At 34.6% G+C, this 21,281-nt stretch overlaps 1 protein-coding gene across 17 annotated transcripts in view; it reads left to right on the top strand.

Moving 5' to 3' along the window:
• DGKB (diacylglycerol kinase beta) overlaps nt 1-21,281 on the top strand; it is a 367,688-nt gene that overhangs the window by 149,231 nt on the left and 197,176 nt on the right. For 15 of the 17 annotated variants that reach the window (XM_030503309.1, XM_030503319.1, XM_030503389.1 and 12 more), the window contains 3 exons: nt 10,954-11,039; nt 13,456-13,545; nt 16,005-16,165. In XM_030503309.1, coding sequence (XP_030359169.1) covers nt 10,954-11,039; nt 13,456-13,545; nt 16,005-16,165 — 337 coding nt within the window. The remainder of the gene's footprint in view (nt 1-10,953; nt 11,040-13,455; nt 13,546-16,004; nt 16,166-21,281) is intronic. The other 2 variants (XM_030503416.1, XM_030503407.1) reach the window with 1 other exon arrangement.

Genomic DNA, 21,281 nt, shown 5'->3' with positions numbered 1-21,281 from the left:
AGAGGCTGACCTGTGGGACATACATATGCGCACATATGTGTTTATGTAAAAGAAATGTATCTGTGTAAATATGTGTATATAGGGTGCGTATATATAATCTAATGTATGTCAGAGAATGTAATTTCAGATCATAGTGGCTGCATGCTCCTTATCAGTAATTCTGGGGATGAAGTGAGCAGAGAATGACTGGACAGGCTAGATTATGCTGGCAGTGACTTTCTGTGGGGACGGCAGTGTTATCTGACCCAGGTAGTGGTGCAGTCACATGTCTAACATGCTTCTTTCATGGGTCTTCCTATTTTGCATTCATGTGAAGACAGGAGAATTGCAGTATATCAAATACTGACTTTTGCCACCTGAAGTTGTCGCCTTTTTAAGTAGTGGGTGCTTTGGTAGAAGAAAATACACAGACCAGCACTGAACATCTGCTATGTGTATCATTTTGTATATATTGGATGTTATTTAGTTATGTCACTAATACGTGAAATTCTGCATCAGTGAGAAGAGTTGCAGAAGGATATGAGGAGATATATGTTCACTGACATGAAGTTTGCACTGTTGGTTTGTTTTTGGGTTTTTTTGTGGTTTGTTTTGTTTTATTTTTTGTTTTGTTTTGGTTTTGTTTAGTTGTTTGTTTTTTTTTTTGTTTTTTTTTTTTTGTTGTGTTTTTTGTTTTTTTTTTTGTTTTTTTGTTTTTTTTTTTATCCAGGGAGTTTTTGTTTGTTTAGATTTCTTTTTAAGTTGGAGGAAAATAAGATTAAAGTGGGAATGTATGTGGTTTGTGCCTTGCAAAGTTATATTTCAGTTGTCACAGATACATTAGTGAAAAGAGTATGATCTGACAGTTTCTGCCAGCATTTCTGGTTTAAAGGCCAAATATACAGGAAGCTATTCTCTCTTAAAACCATTCTACATCAGCTGTCCATTTGTTGTGTTAGACTTTGGATGTGTATAGCATTGATGAAAGTGAAAAGCAGATTGGACCCAATCCTTTTTGAAGTTAAGATTCTCAGAATGTCTTGCACTGAAGTATGGCTAATGTGCAACCTGCAGAATGGTGCAAAACCTGCTTGAAATAATGGAATGCATGATTTCTTTCATGCCTGTAATTTTATCCTGTACATGAATGCTAGTACTGTTTTATTACTCAAATGGTATTTATTGTTTGTGTTTTGTTATGCTAGTCTTGACACATATGGAAAATTTAAATAATCTTAGTCCAAAAAGCAAGAGGAGAAAAATTACAGAAACTTATTTCAGGAATTTATAAGAAATTTTAACTGAGACAAAACTAGTAACCAATGTTGTTTTACATATGGTATAACAGAAATGTCACACTAGAGACTGAGATGATGAATTTTAAAAGAACTGAAATATTTTTGTTTAAATTCATCATGTATCTTGTGATGTACAGGAAAATGTATTTTAAGGCAAAAGCACAAGAGGGCAGTGTTAAGTTCAAACTGAAACCCGGCATGTAAACTTTAGTCTTTTGAACCAGGATAGTGTGTTTTAGAAAGTATTTTCAATTTCTCTTCCTATTAGGAATCAAAATAGTTTTACTTGAGAGTCACTTTGAAGAAGTTTCTAATTAATTTTCAGACAGACACTGCATTTTATTAAGCTTGTTTTGGTATATTTTATATTCATTCCACAGAAATGAGTAATCCTAAATTTCCAGTTTATCTCCTGCCGTCACATCTTGCCCCTGGCAATACTATGTAGCCTGCATATAATTTGTCCCTTAAGCAAGCTGTTGAATAAACTCTGTATTTCACTTACCAGTCATGTTTCCCTTTGTGTTAGGGCTGGATTGCCTAATAAAACCTGGCCATCCATCCATCCATCCACTCACTCATCCATCTCTGTAATGCCAGTTATACTGGATTGTCAATCAAAATGTTACATTTATTAAATATTGTCATATGTGTCATTTAGGTCAAAATGGAACAGAGAGGGGTGTTGTGCAACAGAGAAAAACAAAATAGTATTCTTCATGTCAACTGCTGTTATTTAATGGAAAGGGATAAACATAATGTATATTTATTTTAAAGCATTTTTGATTATTGCAATAGATTTTAATAGAGTATTTTGAGATTATTTTTTTCTTTTGAATACTAATTTTGGACATGTTTACTCAACCTATAGAATGTTTTTAGTATTAGGGTACAATTTGCATGGTTTTGATAGAGCCAACTTGTCTGCTTTATCCCACAAGTTTTTTGTTTCTGATGGTAGGTTTCTGGTGAGCTGCTGTCATCAACCAAGAAGATAATATTCATGAGTTTTTCTAACTTGGATTCCAAATATCCAGGACTAACATGAATTAGTATTTCTAGTTCATTTCTTTTGAAAATCTAAGTATCTCCCTTTTAGATAACACGAAGAAAGACCAGAGAACTCAGAGGCCAATAAGATCCTACATCTTAGGGGGACTGTAAAACCACTGCATTTTTATTTATTTTTTTTAAAAACTCAACGGCTCAATCACTTGGTCTTTCATTCTTCCTCTTCAGTGGGATAACCGTGTTCTTTCACAGAAAAGGAATAAAGGGCTTCTTAGCAGACCTCAGCTGGAACAGAGTTCAAATAATCTTTGTTCAGAGGAAGAAGGGCCATATTTGAATTTTTTTGAAATATGGAAATAATATATTTTATTTTCCTTTTCAATCTTAAAAATCCCAAACAAACAACAAAAAAGCCATGACACCTCCCCAAAAAAAAACTCCAACCAACCAATCAAAACAAACAAAACCAAACAAGCAAACCCCTAACTTTCGTAATATCAGGGGGTTGGGTTTATTTTTATAAATATACTAGTGTGTAGCAGAATAATAGAAAAATATTTTTTAACAAGTTGACAATAAATTCAGTTTTGCTATCTGAATGTGCAAGTGGATGTGTCACCTACTTTCATAATAGATGGGATGGCACTTGTAGAACTGCAGGGGCACCAACAAAGACATTTCTTGTAGCTTCTTAACATGCCTAAGCTAAGGTTTTCAGAGCTGTTTATGTCAAGACTCATGTATATAATCTCTATAAAAATATGTACATGATGCAAATAAATTGCTCGGCAGCCGACTGTCTGATTCCTTTCCAACAACAGAAACTGACCTGCTGCGAAGCCTCAAAATCAAGGAGCTCTCAGCCAAAGGACAACAGTACACTTTAAACACTGGTATAATAATTAATGGTTTAGGCATCCTTTATCTGGGAGTAGAGAGATGTGGGTGAGTTAGAGAAACCCTGTAAGCTCTGCAGCTGAACACAGGCATAAAAGGTACTCCACACTTACAGGCTGACAGAGTTAACAAAGTGACTTGAAAATTGCCAGGCTGATACATTGTGTAATTTGTGCCTAGCACCTGTGTTTTTAGCCTTGAAAAGAGTTTCCCTGTTTGGTTGTTACATCTCTATGGGAGTCTTCTGACAACAACTGTTATTGTGGATTTAATGATCTTGAAGAATCTGAAATTCAGTTATTGTTCACCTCACAGAGAGGTAAATAATAGCTGGATGAATAGCAGTCGAGCCACAGACCCACATGACTCTGTGGAGAGGTCACCATTTCACAAAGGCTTTGTCCCTCTGAAAAGGCTCCTGTTCCCTTAAGTCTATTATTTAAAATGTCTAATTTATGTCATTTTTATACTCTATAATAGAAATTATATCTACAAAAGTTATATTTCTTTGTAACTCCCTTAAGCATTTAATTTGAAGAGCATGTGCTTTTTAAATTCTATCCACAAGTTTACCTCAACAGGCCTTTTTAAATCTTAAATTCTGTCCACTTAAGATGCCCAAGACAGCCAAACTGCATCCCTATAACTTGCTCTGTAATTTAGTTGGGAATCTACAGCACCTGGGCCTTTATAACTTCACAAAGCAATAGGCCTATTTTGAAAATTACACTGTTTTCCCTGATTATTGGAATTGATTGCTAAAGCATTTCTTTGCTTTTGGACATTTGGAATATCCAGAGTATTCTGGGAAGACATATACATCAGAGATATTTTTAGAAGCTAATAACTGCACAGTTATTTTCTTCTGAACAAAACCTTGAATTTGGTCTGTGTTTCTTTTGAAGGATTACATTTTTTGCCAAAAAATGGCAAAGCAAGCCATCGTGGGTTGGCTGTACTCTAATGATTACCATTGTGCACCATAAATCAATAGTACTTAGAACTCAGTAAGTCTTCATGTGTGGGACTTAAACTTTGGGTTTAGAGATATATTTTAAAAAGCTGTTTAACAATATTTTTACTTGTATGACATCTATGGTGTTTTCTGAATGCATAGCACAGTCTTGTAAATACCACCCATTTCCACTGCTTTCTCGGTCTAGACTACCAAAGTTGTGAGCCTGATTCTTTCACTTCTCTCTTAACCATTGTAATTGTTCAGTAGTGAGTTTGTCACACACTTACAGCCTTTGTCTGAAATCTATTTTAAAAGCCTCTGCCTCGTTCTTTAGCCTTAATAGTTTGCTCTTCTCGCATTCTTGAACTGGTTCTCTGTTCTTGGTCACCCCAAAATAAGCTATTGACTATTACGGTCACTTGTGAACATATGACATCCAGCATCTACTCCACCCACTACCAGCATATATTGATTCACTTTTCCCACAAATGCTTCTTTGTTTCTCCTTCTGACTGTCATATATCTCTCCCAAATCTGCAAGACTGCTATCTGTCTTGTGGATATTATACAATAATACCCACAAGATAAAGCAAATGTCATTCGTGCAGGGATCATAGGTTTGACACTATCATTATTATCTCATATCTGTATAAAATCGTTTGGGGCTATCTACTGACTGTAATGCTATACTGTAAAAATCAATTGGTGTATATCTTGAGCAATAGTTAAGGAAAACCTAAGTTTTGTTTGGACAGGGCTTTGAGTAACCTGATCTAGTGAAGAATGGCCCTCCTTATAGCAGGGAGGTTCAACTAGATGATCTTTAAAGGTACCTTCTAACCTGAACCATTCTATAATTCTATGCTATTAATGGTATTTGGGAGTGTGAAGTATATCGTATGGAGCAATATCTTCAGTGTTGGCTACCTGACAGTAAAATGTCCACCTATATTCATGGAGTCCCTCAGCATCCCAGGTGATCACATGCTGAGGAACTGGGATGTTGTTTTTCTAAATATGCCATCATGGTTTTCAGCAGGCCTGTGATTTTAAATTAGCGGCCACCTTTATCTTTAGACAGTATGAACTGAAAACAATATTTTCAGCTGCAATATATTCATCTACCAGTTAACTTCTGCGCATTAAAATACCATTCCAGGAAATTAATATAGTGCCCCATGCAATGACAAACTGGATTTATTGAAACTCTTTTTATTAGAGTGATTTATTGGAATTACTGTCTCATGAATAGTGTCATTACAATATATAGAAAACTGTAAATGAGAGTTATAATGAGGTTAAAGTGTGTATGTTGTCCAGTTACATGGCCAGCTCAGCTTGGCAGTCTAGCAAAACTGTGTTTAATTTTCATTCAGATTCTCAAGTAATAACGATTTGGTTTGTTTAGTAAAATGACAGCAACATGGTCATCACAATAAAGGAGAAAATATTGCAGCAATACAATTGCTTTGTATTTCAACTTGGTACTTTCCTATAGACCGACAGTTTAAAGAAAAATCAGTGGTGAGTCGAACATCTGAATTAGTGAAATTGTTATATTAAACCCAGCATTGTGAATTCACAAGTGGACAAAGTTTCTAAGTTATAGGGTTCATCTAGAAGTGTGAGATATCTATCATATAGGTCCATTGTCAACATAAATCTGTTGATGACAGTTTAGCAGGCTCCAATTTCCTTTGGGCTAGTGATATTTAGGGTAAATGTTTATCTTTCATTCACTTCCATTCACACACAGTGTAAGTTCTATTCTGGTATGTAAACGTACTAGTTCACTTGTAATTATCAAACTGATAAGTTACAGATGCCATTCAAGAAAATTTTGATAATATTACTGTATTTTATGCTACACTTTAAGAACAGTAAATATTTATTGAATTTAATGATTTTACGTATTTATTGATTCAATATTATTGTCATTACCGTTAAGGCCAGCCTATTTTATTACTGTGAAGACAGAAGTTTTGAAACAGAAGTCATAACAAATAACTTAATACATTTTTCTGTACATCATAATACAGAACTTCCAAAGTCCTCTATCTTGCAGCTGATTACAGTTACAATTGTAATTGGCAAAGTTCATGTACTGTGTATGCTAAAATTGGCTTAGAAACTATGAGACAAAAGTTTTTACAAATTTTGCTAATCATCTGTTTGTAAATTATTCTCCTTTTCCAAAAACTGAATCCAGATTACTTAGGGGTGACTGTAAAAGCAGCTCAGTAAAAACATGATTTTAAGTCACAAGAGTTGAAGTAGCTCTAAGCCATTTAGAGTATTTAAAATTTCTTTCATGTAGGCAAATACTAACTTCTGTTCCCCTTTCTTTCACTTTGATCTTTCCTGCAGAAGAGAAGTTTACTAAGTTAAACAGTATTTTTATATCCACTAATAATTTGTAATTTACTTTACGTTTAGCTGATACCTATGCTGAGATACTAGTATTGGTGGATTATCCTTTGCTTGGGCTGTTGAGTTTTATGTTTTGCTTCCACTGTGAGTAAAGATGATTTGCTGAATGATTTCACATGGTGCTGCTGTTATTCCCCTTTGTGTGGCTGAGCACCTGAAATCTCTGCATAGTACACTGCACAGTTGCCATCTTTCAAGTGGAATTTACTAATTTATCAGCAGGAACTCAATAGTTGGCTTTGTGTGTGAGATCCTTGTGTCTGGCAAAATAAAATAAAAGTAAGCTGGTACCGGACACCTTTAGTGGTTTAAATTTATTTGTTTTTCTTCCAGCAGATAGGAAACTGGATTAGGGAAGACTAAAACAGGTCAATATACAAGGGAGCTATCAAGATGAAGATATCTATTGATAGCTTTTCCAGTTTACTCATACGAGTGAGCCCATTTAGTATATTAATTATTGATCATGGACTAAGAAGTATGTATATGTTTATGAAATTTGTAGAATGTGAAAAGTTGGGTGATATTGTGAGAAAAGGGAAGCTGCAATTTAATGGTATAAGAATTAGATCATCAGGCAAGAATTAGATGATCTTGTCAATTTTGATGATAGAAATACCATCAAATACAATAATCTCTTGTAATCCACCTTTAGGGATTGGTTGTATTGACCTTTCTCAGTAGAAAGAAAAATGGTTCATTTTCTAAAATCATCTGAACAGAATATCCTGCTGTTTGTTTTGTTTGTTTTTTGTTGGTTGGTTGGTTTGGGGTTTTTTTGTGTATGTGTGGTGGTTTTTTTTGTTTGTTTGTTTGGTTTTTTTTTCGTTCAGTTTTTTTCCTTTTTTTTTTTTTTTTTTTTTTGCCTTTTTGGTCTTCCTGTGGGTTATTATAGTGGCTTTTCATCTTTTATTCCCAAATGTATCAGGAGTTCTGTTTGTCTTGTGGTGGGAGATGTTAGAAGTTCTTCTGACCTTTCTTGTTGCCTTTTTGCCAGTGATTGAAGAATAGGTGTAACTTGGGTTACAGTCTGTACCAGCATAATGTTCTTATGTACTATTCCAACTCTGCTACCATATGTTAAGTGATGTAGGAAAGCTTTTTACTGTAGTGTCTATAAGAAACAATTCTGTGTGAAAAAGTATCTACCTATTCTTACACCCACAAGTGAAAAGGGTTTTTTTTCTGGCAGTATTTTTCTTCATTGAAAAAAGAATCAAAATAACGTATTGTATTAAATAATCCTGCATGAATTATAATAGAAATTACTGTGATATGAAGAAAATACATTTTTTTGAGGTTTACGATTTACCCATTTCACATATCCTGTTGAATTTCTGTCAAGGTTATTGACAGAATTTCTGTTAAGGTTACTGACATAATGGTCCTTTGTACTTAATGTCGTACTTGTCATATTGTGCTATGTTTGGAGTAATAATCTAAATTGTTAAAAAATGAGAATTCTTTTTTGTTTTTTTCTAAGTAGAGTTAAATCTTTTGGTAAGAGACCCATTGTAAGTACTGATCTGTATTTTTATGTTACTTGGTGTTTATTATACCTGCCTAGAATTCTTGCACAATTTTATAAATCAATTCAACTTATAATAGCACTAAATTTTTCTATTCTGGTCCTTTACCTTCATCTGACAGTGCACAAAGCCTTTACAATGACTTCCATTTTTTTTTAATTCCACTTTACACCACTTTTACTAAGTTCTCCAACAGTTTTTTTGGTTTTTTTTTTCAAGCCATGTAAAAATTTTCTGTGGATAAGAGGTAACAGGTGCCATTAAAACACTAATTGACCACAGCTATCGTGATAGGCAATACATACTCTTCCCCTTAAGTTCTATTAAGAAATTCTTCAAAATTGTAACAGACACTGAATTTGACTGAAACCTTATCAGCAGAAAACCATGTTCCTTTCCCAACTCTTAATGTAGACTGCACATTCTAATTCAATGAATGAGATTTATTTACATATATAATTATATAACTATATTTAAATTTATAAATTAGATTTTATAAATATTTATATTTGTTACAGTATATTTATATACACTGTATTTATATATGCAAATATAAAATATAAGGTATACGATGCTTTATTTTTATGTATTTTATGTATTATACAGTTATATAATGTATGTATCACTTTTATGTTTAAATTTATAAAAATAAAAGGTCATGTGAACTTAATGCTGTACTATGAAATTGTTTGGAAAATTCACTGTGTATGTTTATAAAATGCTCCAGGGGAAATATGAGTGAAGCTTACTGAGAATTTTTTTGACAATATGGTTTTATCACATTCTTCAATCCCCCGCTTTCTTGGGAAGTTACACTTTTATTGATGAAGATTAAATATACATTAAAAACAAAAAGGATGTTTGGTAGCCATATGGTGAGAATGCTTGTTTATAAAAAGGAAGATGGAGATTTGGGTCCATGTTCTGCCTATCTGGATTAATTCTAGTATCAACCCTGTACTTTTCATTTCTTTTATTTGTTTGGGTTTTTTTTTCTAGACTTTCTTTTTGACATCTGTTACATGTGGTAGAAATGCTTAAATATATTTATAGAAGTTAGTACCCTGCCATCACCTCTGGGCTATGATTTGATTTTAAATTAATCTGAAATGCCCTCAGTACTGGAAGCAATATAATTAAAGCTGCTAACTTTCTACAGACCCAGCACATTGGGTCGAAGTGGGAATGCTGGTGATTGGAGGCATTTGTCTCTTTGCCAAGTCTCATGAAGTGACAGAGATGCATACCTGTGGGCCAGGGCACACCTCAGTGCCCACTCTTACAGTAGTAGGAAGTGACTTCCAGCAGAGGGTCTTTCAGCATGTATGCTTATTAGAAGATGTGTTCCCCAAGTGTACCCAGTCAGACGTGGCGCATGACGTTTTGGATCAAATGAGATCCTATAGCACTTGTCCTGTGGATGTGTGAAGTAGAACTTAAGAGGTGAGAAGGGCAAAGCAGGTTTTATAACACAGAACAAGTAAGCATCCTTCAGACATTGCACTTGACCCTTGAAATTGTCTAAGAGCTCTTCTTAGCAGATAAAATTAGAGGGAGTGGGACATCAATGTGATGGGCTTAATTCTATATAGCTTTCTAACCTTGAAATGCTAGTCTAAAACTAGTAGAACGGGAAGTTGTCCTGTCATCTTCTACATGTTAAATAAGATTTTTTGACCATTGTACTTTTCATTTCATTCTTCCATACTCTTTCTTTTACTCTGTAGTTTGTCATGTGTTCTTGATTTTATCAAAAAGCCTAAAAGAATTTTTAAAGCTTTCTAGGGACAGAAACACCACTCTGTGTGCAGTGTTAAAGTTTCATATGGAAAATAGCTTGAATTAAACACTTGCAAGTTATTGTGTATATTGTGTAATCAAATCTTATTTCTTTTAATTTGTTTCTTTTAAGAATTTGCATGCAATGTACTAATTATGCATTTATTGAGAGATTGCTAACTGGAAGTGAGATCTGGTCACTAGCATATAGAATATGCATTAAGATGTCTGTGATGGTAATGAATAGCATATATGTGATTGTAGGTGCTCACAGACACACATATCTAGTAATTCAGCAAAATTACTGGAAAGTTTTTATCTAGTCACAATTTATGTGTAAGGATGAATTTCAGTATGTGTCAAGAGCTATCCTTAAAAGATGCTTTTAATTTTAAAATATTGCAACTTAGAATTGTTTCAATATATCCTCACTTTCCAGCACTGTGGAACATTGGTATTGAATGAAGTGGATAATGAGGTGGTAATACTGTCCAGCACTTGATGGGATATGGAAGGAGGATATTAGCAAAGATGTTTCACTTTTAAAATATGGTTTGTAGGATGATGGAATGAGTGTATTCAATGTGATGCTTACTCATTTTTTATTAAACCTTGGTGCAAAGTTGTCTTTATCAGCCACAAAATGCTCAGCGTATTATATATCAGTGTACTGTCAGAAATAAGCTATTTTCATTATGCTTTTATAGGCAGCACCTCAAAAGGAATTGTGGCTAATACATTTAGCCATGTTAGAATTTTACGTCTTGAGACGCTACATAGCCATTTACAGCTAGGTAAATGGATAATGTTTTCTGACAATAGTTTCAAAAAAGATTTGAAGTGAGGCAAAGATTTGGACTAACCATCAGATCCAAGCTGTTTCTAGTGTTAGTGTATGATACTAACTCTCGAATTAACAATTTCATATCAGATTTTTCAAATAATATGGTGTTGGATTGTATTTGTGTGAACACAGGTGGTTATTTCAACCTCACTTGCCATTTACTATTAAATGAATATTCTTAAGCCATAAAATGTTTGCATAATAGATATCTTTATTTATTGTTTTTAGGTTAAATTTTTTCCGAGATGTTCCTGAGTTCAGAGTACTAGCATGTGGTGGAGATGGAACAGTAGGCTGGATTTTGGATTGCATAGGTAATCAATAGCATTTTCATATTTTGCTTGATTCATGTTTTCCATTTTACTGCTCTTCGCTATATACCAAAATATGGATACCGCTATATAAACCAAGATCTTTTTCATCTAAATTTTTGAAATTTATTAGTTTAGGACGTGATTATTTTTAAGGATTTTCAAATTGCAAAAGATACTCAAAATCCCTAGACAGATCCAGCGTTTGTAGTCTCTGGATTTCCAGAAAACAAGAAATTCGAATCAATCTATTTTAATTTCAGTTCATAGTCTATTCCCCAACTGAATCAAATCTTGTTTCTTCTAATTTGTTTCTTTTAAGACCATTTACCTTAGCGCATTTGCTTTTTCTGTTACCAAATTTTTGTTTATGCTTCATTATCCCAGAATGGAGATAATGGGCGAACAGCCATTTCAGTTTTGGAGGTTTTTGAGTCAGTTGGCTGTGAAGTCCTCTGTACAAATTATTAGGAAGGCCCAGTAGTCGAGATATTACAGACTTAAGCTGCTCAAGGCTTCTTAGGGAGGGTATCTTCCATACCACATGGTCATTTATTTGGTGTTAGAGGGGCTGCAGAGAAAAAAAATGGGAACGTGGAACAATGGAAATCAGGAAGGGGATGAAGAGAGGTCAAAGGACTCAACTGAAAGTTTAGATGAAGAACATTTAAAAGTGTGTGCTTTGTGGGAGGTGGGGACCAGAAAACCTTTTAAAGTTCAGCGAAAAGTAAAAATGATGTCATGAAGGAATGGGTAATGCAAAGGTGTATTTCTAATCTTGATTTAAAAAAAAAAAGGTTTTTTTTGCAAATGCAAGCTATTGATTGTAACTCTCAAATAGCTTTCAAAGTTGTAAATCAACATACATAACTATCTGGTGTATTACCTAAATTTGGAAGGGGCAAAGTTTTGCAGCTGTTAATAGTGTCATTGTTTTTTTTCATGAGGTCTAAAATGTCATGCAGTTACTTTCTCTGTCAGTGGCATTGTTTGAAAAAAAGACTGTTTTGTTTCACTAAAATATTACCGTCTGCAGCAATTTTTGTGGTACAGAACTAAGAAATTATTTGGGGATATAGGATCCCTTTCTTTCATAGGTACAGGAAATAAGATTTTCAAAGCTGCCTTTCAGCAATCAAAAGCCCTTTGGCATCTAAAGTTGAAGAAATCACCGGTTTCGAGAAATGCACACTTTCTAGTTTGGTCTTTTCTTCCCTGATATCCTGATACACAAAGAATCCTAACTGAGAGCAAAGCAAGAAGAAAGGAAAGGAAAAGGGAGAAGAAAAAGGAAAGGAAAAGGAAAGAAAGGAAAAGGGAAAGGAAAAGAAAACACACAAACACAAAAATCCCAAATGCCAAACCAAAAATTTTTTTCTCTTTATGTTTTTTTCTAAACTTTTTTTTTGTTTGTTTTGTTTTGTTATTCTATTAAATACTAAATTCTCTTAAACATTTGCAGTGCACTGGTATTGTGAATGTTATATCTTCCTAAAGTATTCGTGAGAGAAACTGATAAAAAGATTTTCCTGCCACATCCTTTGGGTATATAAGCTCCTTCTGTGAATTGCTGATAATTGTGAATAGTTCTATGAACAAATTAGCTGACTGTTTAACTATTCAAGTATAACTTATAAACTAAACATGCTACTCATTCCAATTAAATGAGGAATTTGACAAATTCTACATTTGAAATATTATACCTGGGGGATATCTCCCTCATTTCCAGCTTTCAGTATTTCTTGAGTAGAGTTTTCCCATTGGATTTTGAACAGAGATCCTTTGTCTTGAAATGGTAAAAACGTACCAGTAAAGAGTCAAAAGACACTGTAAATTCATACATTTCAAAACATTACTTATTAAATACAAAATATTGACTCGAAGACTTGATCATTTCGAATAGCAGGTTTTTTTCCTGATGGGAAAATCCCTGGTGGTGGTTCCAGGAGTTGTTGGTAATGGTGCTCACGTGTAGACACGAATCCAAGTGAATACGCATTTAAACACAAATTTGGTCATCCAGATGAAAAAGTACAAGATTCATCTCATTGTTTATGCCCTTAACTATTACACATTTGCATTCGTAGCAGAGAATGGCAAAGCTGAAAGCAACAGAGAGCACAATATGTTCAGTCTTGGAAAGATCTTTGGTATCGTTGTTTATGAATGTTTATCACATCTGTGGGTTACAAAAGTCATTGTGATAACAATTGAGTAAATTAGGATTAGGGATTGAATATTGACTGGATAAGGGGCTGCATAATGGAGTGGCTTGGTGAAATGCTTGTTACTGAGCAGGCAGCATAATCTCATACACAAAACATGTATCATTGTGAAACATGTATTTTGCTGAAACAAAACCTGACACATTGTATCAGTACCATGCAGTTAGTCATGTTTTTTCCTTCTTTATTCACAGAGAAAGCGAACTTGATTAAGCATCCTCCAGTTGCTATCCTGCCTCTTGGGACTGGCAATGATTTAGCAAGGTGTCTGAGATGGGGAGGAGGTAAACACAAATTAAAAGTACAATGTATTATATAATTAAAAGGAAAAAAAACCCCAACTTTTGCATCAAAATCTACTCTCAACATTTGGATTTCTTTTTTGTGATGTATATAGAGAACAGTTATCACTTTTCCTCTTCTTGGAATTAGCTGTCTGTAAACGTTACATGAACAGTTTTACAGATATTAAAGGTTGTAATCGCTCTTTATACCTTGTTTGTAGCTTCTGCTGACACCAGAAAGCTCCAGAGTCCAATGAGGGTAGTATGTAGCTGTTTGGTTGGCTTTTTAGCATCTGTATTGCAGTTATTTCTTTGATCAATACCTTATAAAGGGAGTATTCTTAAATGGATTTTAATTGGGGCTGTTCTGAAAGGGTTACTGAAAACAGCTAATAATGAGTTTGGAGTGGCTTCATCTTTTTCATTCATAAATATTAAATGAAAAATGTGTCTCATCCTCAGACTCATTCTTTTGATCCACTCCCCTTCTCTTCTCTTCTCCTACAGAGGATTCCAACAGTAAGTGCTGTGGTGCAGGAAATGAGAAGGCAAAGAATGCTGAAAGGAGAATATATGTGAAGTCAAAACTTTAATACTCTTTGCATCTTTTCCTGGATGTATGGAGCCTTTCTCTCGGCTCCTCCAATAACTTATTTCCATTCAGGATTTGCATTACAGGATAACTTGAAGGAGACGCAAAGAAGAAAGAGAAGAAAGTCTTAGGCAAGACTCTGGTGAAAGCATGTTAGCTTACGGGCTCACAGATAGCTCTATTTAGGTCTTGGTTGTTTCATTTGAGGTGTGTATTTGGAATTTGGCTGTTTATTTGCAACTTCTCAGCCTTTATAGATATCTCTTCCTTCTTCTATCCTACCGTAGCAAGTTTCGTTTCCAAATGTCTGCCTAGTTACCAGATAATCTTTAGTAAATTCTCAGTAGTTTTCATGCTGTAGAACTTCTTTGTTAATCATAACATTCTGTCAAATCATTTGAGGGCCTCCTTTATTTTCTCTGTCATGACTGGTGGTTGGTTATTTACATAGTCTTAGGGGAAAAAAACAACAACAACAAATAAAACCAATCCAAAACACAATCAATTCAGCCTTGCTTCACTTTCTGAACAGTTCATAGAGCAGAGTCATAGAATAATTCTGGTTGGAAGAGGTTGCAGGAAGTTGCCAGTCCAATCTCCTGTTCTAAGCAGGGTCAGCTATGAGAACATTTAATTACATTAGTGGGAACATGTCCTTCTGTTCACTTCTATTTATTTACCTTCTGTTTTGAGTGTTTGAGTAGAAAAAGACAGTATGAAAATATTCTGGCTTTTATCATTCTTTGCCTAGTTGCTTTGTAGTAGACAATGGAACTTCCATAGATGGGATAGGAGACAAGGTTTCTAGAAACTAAATTGGTGGTGAATGATCTCAAAGATGCAGACAAATGGACTTCTGCATCCTGCTGTTATGCAGCGGTTGGCAGTAACTAACATACTATACAACTGTCAATAAATACATCAGCAACGCATTTTGAACAGGGAGGCTTTGAATGGCTTTGCTTGCTCAAACTGTTAGTGACCCAGGAAGTACATATTGCTTGAATATGAAAATTTATTTCTGGTTTGAAGAAGAAATGAATCCACAAATCTTAGCTATCTATTGCATAGGCGTTTACTCTGAATAGTATTCAGAGTTTATAATGTCGCTTAGTAAAATCCCCACACTTTTTATACATGTGCACATGCGTACTGTATGTTGTGTATACTCAGGAGTGTGTAAACAAGGTTTCCACTGAGTTTAGTATACAATGTGGTGAACTCTTACTACTAGTGAGTTACCTGAAGGCATGTGAGTGCTTGTTGTCAAGTAAGAGTAAGATCTCTACAGAGCAGAAGAAGGCTTATAATTGTTAAAAGACTGAAAAATGTTAGTTCTGCTGATAAGTCATCAGTTACAGATTTGAAATTCCGGAATTCTTATGCTATACCACATTGAAGCAATCAATAAAAAATAGTAGACAGCTTTTAACTTTTCAGTCACTTATCAGACAAACCTGCTGTATGTCTTTATTCCATAAATTTTGAAATCAAAGGAATTTAAATATTAAGACGAATTTCATAGCAAGAACATTTTGCAAAGTATAACATTAGCTTTTTGGATAACTGATATAATCATTTGGAAAAGTCAAGAGATCGGCAAGTTTTGAAAATGAAATTATTTTCTCCAGTATAAATTTGATGTCCAGTGAAATCTGTAGAATTTTCTTTTTTACAGTCATAGAATAGCTTGGGTTGGAAGGGAACTTTAAAGGTCATCTAGTCCAACCCCCTCTGCAACAAGCAGGGACATCTTCAACTAGATCAGGTTGCTCAGAGCCCCATCCAACCGTCAACTAGAAAGAGAAAGAAAATGTAACAAAACTCTGTTATGCTTGATTAAGTAACCATTTTTGTGTTTTGCTAGGTTATGAAGGTGAGAATTTGATGAAGATCTTAAAAGACATTGAGAACAGCTCAGAGATTTTGCTGGACAGGTGGAAATTCGAAGTAATACCCAATGATAAAGATGAGAAAGGAGACCCAGTGCCTTACAACATCATCAATAACTACTTTTCTATTGGTGTGGTAAGACTTATGCTTCTCCTTAAGTGATTTTCTTTTTCTGTGTTGAATAAATATTTGCATTGCATGTCTTCAAGTGAAGGATTGTTGGCTACAGATCGTTTATAATGTTGTTTTGCTAGTGAAATGAATACATAGATGACTGACAGCAATTTACATAAATTTACTTCCACACATTCAGACCAGAATTATTTTTCAGGACCTTCTACCTTCCCATCTATAAGGAAGATATTTGTGGTGTTCCTAATGGTTTATGAGCAGCCATAGCACTAAATTTATATTGTCATTATGAAGGTCCTATGAAAATATAAAGGCAAACTAATCACTTAATAAGAACTCTAAGTAACCTTTTCCATTAGCATTCACATAATCAGAACTGTTTAAAAGAACAGAGGTATTCTTTATTTCTTCAGAGGAGTTTTAAATAATAAAATACAATAATAATACAAAAAAAAACCCACCACAAGTATCTTCTAGGTTCTGTCTTGTGGGGATATTCACAGTTAAAATGAATTATGAGGAAAAGGGGTTTAAGAAGCATTTTGTGTCCTAGGAACTGCATCTCTGGCTTGAGCTTCTCTATGTTTTCCCATTATATCTGCTACCCACACTGTAAATGGGGGAAATTAGACATGTCCAGTCTGACGCTTCAACCTTCTGTTTTGGATATGCTTTCCAACACAAGCAGAAGGGGGGGCCGCAAAATCTTACAGATGGAATATTCATAAAGAAGATTTTTAAGTCTGACACAAATGAAGTCTAATTAACTTGGGAACATGTTCTCCAATAGCTAGCGCTAGCTGTTCTGAGATCAACTTGTTCTACGTATATTACATGAATCTGTGTAATATTTTTTAATAAAAATCAAAATCCATCTTTACAGGACATCTAATTCTGCAATCCAGTATTTCAAATGCTGCAGAAAAGTATTTTAATGGAAAATACAACATACAACATTGTAAATCCAAGCAAATTAGGGATGTGTACTTAGTTTATTTGATCACTGTGCTTAAGCATTAACAAGGATTTAAGTGATTCATGAATTCTTTACATATTAATTGCAAATCTGTGATTTTTATATAGTGCCTATCAGCAACATGCAGAGACAGTGTCCTTAAAAACATTCCTTGACTTCCTGTAATGTGTAGTCCTAAATGCTGAAAAAACCAATCGGGTTAAAATATTTAAGTAATAAGAAATTGTTTGGGAGTTTTTTGCTTGTATGGTTTGGATTTTAGACTCTTTGTTCAAAGAAAGTGAAGGACTAGATGCATCAGAAATAACGTGAACTAGTATATGAAAGTACATAAATGCAAAGTATATGCACCAAAACTGCAAAATGAAGTTCATAAATAGGAGAAAAAGTGCAGTGGAAAATCTCTGGTTACACGAAAATAAATACCCCGATAACAGAAAATTCCCAGCACAGGGGGACATATTCAGTGACTGACAAAAGGGAATAGTAATGCTAAAGCCCACAGATGAAGAAAGAAATAAATATATTATACTAAAGAAGCAAGCAAGACTTAAGAGGGAGGAAGGATAAGATTTTGCATCTATATATTAATACAGTGCAATTTAAATGGTTTCTAAAATGTAGAGTACCACCACATTTAAAGACATAGTGCAGAAACAGGAAATTGAATGCCAAGTAGATACTGGGACATCTGTGAATATGCTAGGTAGGCTTCAAAGAATCCTTTAGTATTTTTCATGGGAAGAAAACAGAATTGCATTCAAGAAAAAAAAGTTGAATTGAAATTATACAGTGGCAAGATCATAATACTATTAAGGACAATGTAAATTACTTGTAGAATACTGCAAGAAAATAGCAGGCTCTACTCTATGCACCAGGCTTCATGGACAACTGGAAGACTCAGTTTTCAGATAAAGACTTTAAATTCATGAATTCAATAAGACTAAACATATAATTCTCTACATAATAGAAATGTGAGCACCAGGAAATTAAACCAGGAATGGACAGTACGATATGTTACATTGAGAAAAGCTTCTAAAATTGTAAAATTGCATTTTTAAATGAGTAAGATCTGCCAAGTTTATCGCATGTGGAAATATATAAAATGACTGCTTCTCAGTTTCCTTGGTGTGAATAAGACAAAGCAAATGGAGAAAATCAGAAATTGGATTTCAGACTTCCTAAAATTGTGTAATTCATATATTAGGTAACATGCATAGCAATTCTTGAAAAGCCAGGCAAAATGTTTATCTATGTAAATAGACAAAGTACTCAAACCTGGCTACAACTAAAGTAAAGCTGTTTTCATAAAAGCAGATTTTTTTCAATACTTGGTACCTAATACAAGCTTTGGGAAGTACTGAATTGGGAAAGCAACAATCTACCACCAAGTTGCACACCAGTCCATAGCTGCTTATACCCAAGAACATAACTGGAGTTAAGCCTTTAACAAAAAAATCCTAGTGCTGCCTACAATGTTATAGTAAGAAAAATCTATATCACAGATGATGTTATTCATAGAACCATAGAAAATCATTGAGTCATCTATCCATTCCTCTCCCTAAGCTAACGTCAATGACACTTGCCTAATTCCTGAGAGATGTTTATCCAGTTTGTCTCTAGAAATTCCCAGTAGAGGAAATTTGCCTGTGATGACCTACTGTATTACTTTGTTGTCCTTACTCTGAGATTTCTTTGTTATGTCTAACCTGGATAGTTTTGGTGTAGTCTGGGCTCAGGTCATTTTGTCCTGTACAGAGCTGAGAAGGAAAACATATTATTCACTTTCTCTGTTAAACTACTTATTACCTACTAGAAGGTCTACTAGATAATCCCTTAGTCTTGTGTTCTGTAGCTTTTCTATCTCAAATTTCTTCAGCCTTTCCTCACAGAAAATGTTTTATGGACATCTGATCATATGTTTTGCTTTTATCTGTGTTCAGATAAAATGTGAGGATTCAATCCAATTACTCCCTTTGGTCCATGTGTCTCTGGAACCATAGTGCTCCCAATTAGACACAATGCTGCATTTGGTGTTCTGTCAGCAGTGAGTGGAAAAAAGAATTAATTCATGTCTTCCAGAGAATACCTTTATTAGGAAAAATTAGCCTTCTTAATATTAGCATGAATTTCTTTATTCACATTTGACTTGTGATTCATTGTTAATTTCAGATACTATTCTGAAGAACCACTACTTCATATCTCATTTGGACTTTTCATAGGTGATTCTTCCTGCCTACACGCAGAAACTTGCGCTTAATTGAATTACACTTTCATTTAATTTTTACTGTTTCTTCGAGGCACTGTGAAAACTAATAGTAACCTGCAGCATATTGCTCATTGCCTCATAGATTCATGCCAAATAATAAGCACAATCTTTAATCCGATATGAGTAGAACCTGTTGTATGAATTTTGTACCAGTATGGCAGAAATCGTATTTGACAGCAATCTCAATGTATACTTAGAAAGGCCAGGGGAGTAAAACTCATTAAAATTGTGCTTGACATGAGGCTCTTACTCATGTTCAGGTTGGAAGGTGTCAAAGGAAGTCATTAGTCCAATCTCCTGTTCTAAGCAGGTCATAAAGCTATGAGAGCAAGTCACATAATTCAGGTGGCACAACTTCTGTGGGCAGCCTGTTCTGGTACTTGACTGTCCTTACGATGAAGATGTTTTTCCTTATACCCAGTCCAAATCTCTCATGTTTCGACTTATGTTCTTTGTCTCCTATCCTCCCGTTATGTGTCACTGTGAAGAGCCTGGCTTTGTCATCTTGATAACCTTCTCATAGGTGCTGGTCAGCTGCTATCAGGTCATTTTTTTTTTTTTGTTTGTTTGTTTGTTTAAGCTATTTTCCACCAATCAAGACCATACTATCTCAACTTGGATACAAGAATGGTGGAGTACAGAGTGTTCAAAACCTCGCTGAAGTTGAATATGACATCCTCTGCTCTCTCCTCATTTGCAAATCTAGTTGTTTTATCACAGGCAGCAATCAGAAAGCAATTTACCCATTGAAAGAAAAATGGTACACCAAGTTGAGAAGGAATGTTTGACAGTAGCTTTTGTATGTGAAAAGTTTGATTAGTATGTTGAAGTCAAAAACGTCATTTTTTCAATACCAGTCTCAGATGTCTGATATATACATAAGTATATGTACTATACTGTGTATAAATACAGAAAAAAAAATAAGAAACAAAGTGAGATGTACATGCAGTGTTCAACCTGATGAAAGCACAAAGCACAGAAGCACCATGAAAAGCGTAAGCCAAGCTGTGTGTCAGTTTCAAAGCAGGAGCTAGAAAACATCTAAGAGCAATGTAGAATAAGATAAAGATTTTTCAATGCTCACATCCATCATTCTGTCAGGATGGCAAGATACCAGGAGAGAAGTTCCATCTGCTTCCCAATAATACTGGAGTCACTGAAACAAGCTAAATATCCAAGAAAAATGTGTATTAAAGTAGTCAAGTCATATTTACTTAAAAAAAAAAAAAAAAACCCAAACAAAACCAAAACCAACCTGTCCCTCAACAAATCAAAACAGAACAAAATACCTCCGCAAGAATCTGAAAATGGGAGCTTGTCTCGGAAAGTCACAAATTCGATGACTTGGACAAACATAACTGGTAGTATTAGAGGACAGGTAGGCAGTCATGATAGAGACAGGAAACATCAGGCCAACTGTCAGACAGAGGCAGGTTCAGTTAGTGACATATTTTTGAGAAATAAAAACTTCTTTTCTGCATAATCTACACAACCTACATTTGTGCACTAGGTTCATATTATCACAGTGATGGTGAAAGGCAGAGTTCAGTAATGTTAGTATTGGTATGATAGCACAGACTGTGTTCTAGGCAGTGGGACTGCAAAGCTTTTCAGTCATGTCACGTCATTTAGCCAACTTGCTGAGGTTACCAACTATTAGAGGGAGGCGGTGTGTAGACAGAGTATGTCAGCTTGCACATAGAATTTGTCATGGTTAGCCTTTTCACCATGGGTAAATCATAATTTATGCTACTTTCTTCAAGCAGTCAGCTGCTTACTATTAATGGTGGGTCAGCATGTGTATGTGGACAGTTACTTCAAATAAGCTTGCGTACTGTCGTACCCGTGCACATCTGGTTTATTTTATCCTATTT

Source organism: Strigops habroptila, chromosome 1, assembly GCF_004027225.2.
Source record: "Strigops habroptila isolate Jane chromosome 1, bStrHab1.2.pri, whole genome shotgun sequence".
Lineage (NCBI taxonomy): Eukaryota > Metazoa > Chordata > Aves > Psittaciformes > Psittacidae > Strigops > Strigops habroptila.
Note: the sequence above shows the minus strand (reverse complement) of the source record. Positions and strands in the feature narration are given on the sequence as shown.